This window comes from Tupaia chinensis, unplaced genomic scaffold (assembly GCF_000334495.1).
Source record: "Tupaia chinensis unplaced genomic scaffold, TupChi_1.0 Scaffold000575_1, whole genome shotgun sequence".
In the NCBI taxonomy this organism is placed as follows: Eukaryota; Metazoa; Chordata; class Mammalia; order Scandentia; family Tupaiidae; genus Tupaia; species Tupaia belangeri.
In genome coordinates this window covers 1,954,704-1,957,925 of record NW_006160089.1, presented here as the reverse complement: position 1 = coordinate 1,957,925, position 3,222 = coordinate 1,954,704, and the positions used below count along the sequence as shown (strand labels likewise).

Genomic DNA, 3,222 nt, shown 5'->3' with positions numbered 1-3,222 from the left:
GGGGAACGAGAGCGAGCGGCAGCCAGAGCCAGAACAAGCCAGAGCGGGAGCCAGAGCCAGAGCCAGCCAGAGCCAGAACAAACCAGAGCTGGAGCCAGAGCCAGAGCCAGCCAGAGCCAGAACAAACCAGAGCTGGAGCCAGAGCCAGAGCCAAGCCAGAGCCGAGTCAGCAGCTGCAGGCTGGATCAATGCTGCACTTCATGCCTCCCTGGCCCGCTGGCTTCAGGTCACCGCACGGCACTGAGGTGGGCGCCCCGGGGAAGGACCTCTGCACCGACCTGGCAAATCTGTGGTGAGGCCCACGAGGCCGGGCAGGGCCTGCCCCAATGAGGCCTTGTTCCTGAACCGGCAGGGGCTAGGATGGGGATGGTGTGGCCCAGGGGGGCCCGGGGCTCCCCTGAAGCGAGGGCTCTGCTCAGCCCAGCACACGCACCTTCAGGAGGCCGATCTCCTTGACGCAGTCCTGCCTTGCCTTGGCATCCATCATCTCGAAGATCTAGGGCAGGAGGAAAGAGCACAGGGCAGTTAAAACCTGGCAACAGCACCCGAGGGAAGCCGGAGGCCCAACTTCAAGTCCTGGCTCTCCCAACGCCTTGCTGGCGACCCCAGAAGTGCAGCGGTCCCCACCTACCTACCCAGTGTCTACCACGTGTTGGGCACAGGGTTAAAACCCTTTCTCCGGAATCCTCATGGCCACTCGCACGAGGCAGGGCCACTACTTTCCACTTACAGAGGAGGGGACTGAGGCCCAGTGCTGAGCCGGCAGGCCAGGACACACGCTCTGAGCTGGCTCACCTCTGTAAATGGGGCCAGTGGCCGGACCTCATGACTCACTGCGTGGACGTCTGAGATGTGGGGACAGTACTCGGTACCCTGCCCCTTAGCGCCTGGGCCCTTTAGAGCTCACTCAGGGGGGGCCAGAACCTCTGACTTACAGGTACAAACAAAAGCCAACCCTGCAGCCCCACCCCAAAACCCATCATGGCATGGAAAACCAGGACGAAGGGGGCCCAGCGAGCCCCTGGAAGAGCAAGAGCAGAAAACGGGCCTTTTCTCATAGAGGAGCGGGTCTCCCCAGTGCCCTGAAGTGCTCGATGAGGCCAAAGGTGGATCACAGGAGTCGGCCTCGTCCGACCTCCCACCACTCTCCCTCCCCACCCCCTGGCCTCCCCGGGCTGCCTTCTGGGCTGCTTTCCCTTCCTGAGGCTCCTGCCCCAGCTGTTAACCGCTGTGCGTTCAGATGCAGACTCGGCTCCCAGGGCCCAGGGTGCACCTGCGATTCCCAGGAGGGCGACGCACCTGCACTTTCTTCAGGGCCACCGTCTTCCTATCCAGCAGGCAGGTGGCTTTGTACACCTCGCTGAACTGCCCTCGGCCGATCTTCTTCTCAATCTGGAAGTCCGCCAGTGAGCAGCGGAAAGACAGGGTGCTGGGGTGCCGCTGGAGGGGGGCAGAGGACATCGGTGACCAGCTGGGCCCAGCATCCCCTCAAGGTGAAGGCACCCCTCAAGGTGAAGGCAGACTTTGCTCGCCAAGCCCCCTCCCAGGGCACCCACAAGCCCCTGAGGTCTGCACCTGGCCCCATTTGCTCCCCAGTGGGCCCCACCGCGGGGCAGAAACAGAGGCTGTTCATTTCCCCTGCTGCTCCTTGTCGCCATCCTTCACGATCTGATTACTCGTCTGTTTCTCGTCTCTGTCTAACTTGTCCCTGCTGTGGCTCACATGGACAGCCTCCTCTGAAACTCATGTTGACGTGATTCTCAGGGTGGTGCTGTTACAAGGGGGCCCTTATGAGGCGATGTGGTCTCGGTGAGTGAGGTCTCGGACATGGGTTGTCCTGAGACGAGGCTGTGCCTCCTAGCTTCTCTGTCACATTTCTCTGTGTCCACCCGCCACATTTGACACAGCACAGGGCCCTACCAGAACCACTCAATCCCAAACCATGAGCCGAAGTAGCCTTTCGGCATGAATTACCCAGTCACAGGTATCCCATCATGGCTGCAGAAGGCACACAGGGCGCCTTCTACCAGAAGCCACCACGTGTGGCCACTCAATCCCGAACCATGAGCCGAAGTAGCCTTTCGGCATGAATTACCCAGTCACAGGTATTCCATCATGGCTGCAGAAGGCACACAGGTCGCCTTGCTCACTTCTGCCCCCGCTGCCCCAACGGGCCAGCAGACAGCGTGCTGTCAATGTCCGAACAACAGACCGAAGTGACTCTCCAGGACACAGCTCAGGGGGCCTTGCTGGGACCACAGGCCGGGTCTCAGCAGCCCTCAGCCCAGCCTGTGGCACACCCTGACCTTAACCCTGAAAGGCGCTGTGAGAAATGGCAAGTCCACCTCCTGGGGCGGCCCTTCGCCATCTGGGAGGTGGGGAGAGGCGAGCGTCCGCAGCTTCTGTTCTGGGCTCATTCTCTGGAGAAACCGTTCTCTTCAGGATGACATGAAGAAACAGAGACTTCACAGTGACTCTAGGGGCCACAGGGGCCGGCACAGAAACTGCGATTAGCTGCAGGACCTGCCCAGGGCTGAGCTCAGAGCCTCCAACTGAGGCCGCAGTGGCCAGAGGCCCCCAAAACACACGTGCACATGTGCTCTCGGGGGAGAGGCGATGAGGGCGAGGAGAGGGATGTGGTGCCATGCCTCTGGTCTCCTCCTGCTAGCCTGGCAAGGTGGGCCCTGTTATGTCTCCGTCTGACCATGAAGAAGCTGAGGCCCAGAGGGGCCAGCCCTGCTCATGCCACCCGGCTCTGTGCAGCCATCCCCAGTGGTGCTGGACAGAACCAGGTCCTCCGTTTGGCTCTCACACCACTCACCGCTCTGAGAAAGGGGGTCGCCAGCTCTAGGGACTTGGCTGGGCAGGGGCTGGGTCTCCATTGTCCCCGATGCCCGACACCCAGTAGGTGTGCCGAATTGTTGGCTGAGTTTGGTTTGGGGGAGGGGTGGGAGTGGAAACTGGAGGGACCAGTGAGGCAGGAACAAGCAGCAGGATATTCCAAAGTGAGAATGCCTTGCAGATTCTGGCCAGAAGCCTCCTGAGTGTGGGATACCCAGGTTTTTTCCGGAACTCTCTCACCTGGACTATGCACATTTCAACCCCTTGAGCCCTAGAAGGAGCCTTCAGAACCACTGTGATTGGCCTTGTTCTGGGGCCAGGAGGGCCGTGTCCCAGCCCTGGTTCAGTGGCTTTCTGGCTGGTGATCTCAGGTCATTACAC

General features: G+C 60.9%; 1 protein-coding gene and 1 long non-coding RNA gene across 3 annotated transcripts in view; one reads left to right on the top strand and one right to left on the bottom strand.

Moving 5' to 3' along the window:
- The window catches only part of NEK6 (NIMA related kinase 6), a 58,799-nt gene that overhangs the window by 35,419 nt on the left and 20,158 nt on the right, over positions 1–3,222 (bottom strand). For both annotated transcript variants that reach the window (XM_006158231.3, XM_006158230.3), the window contains exons 3-4: positions 1,300–1,440; positions 434–496 (exon numbers count right to left, since the gene is read on the bottom strand). In XM_006158231.3, coding sequence (XP_006158293.1) covers positions 434–496; positions 1,300–1,440 — 204 coding nt within the window. The remainder of the gene's footprint in view (positions 1–433; positions 497–1,299; positions 1,441–3,222) is intronic.
- Positions 1–3,222, top strand: part of LOC102490675 (uncharacterized) — a 14,654-nt gene that overhangs the window by 7,892 nt on the left and 3,540 nt on the right. The gene's annotated exons all lie outside the window — the stretch shown is intronic.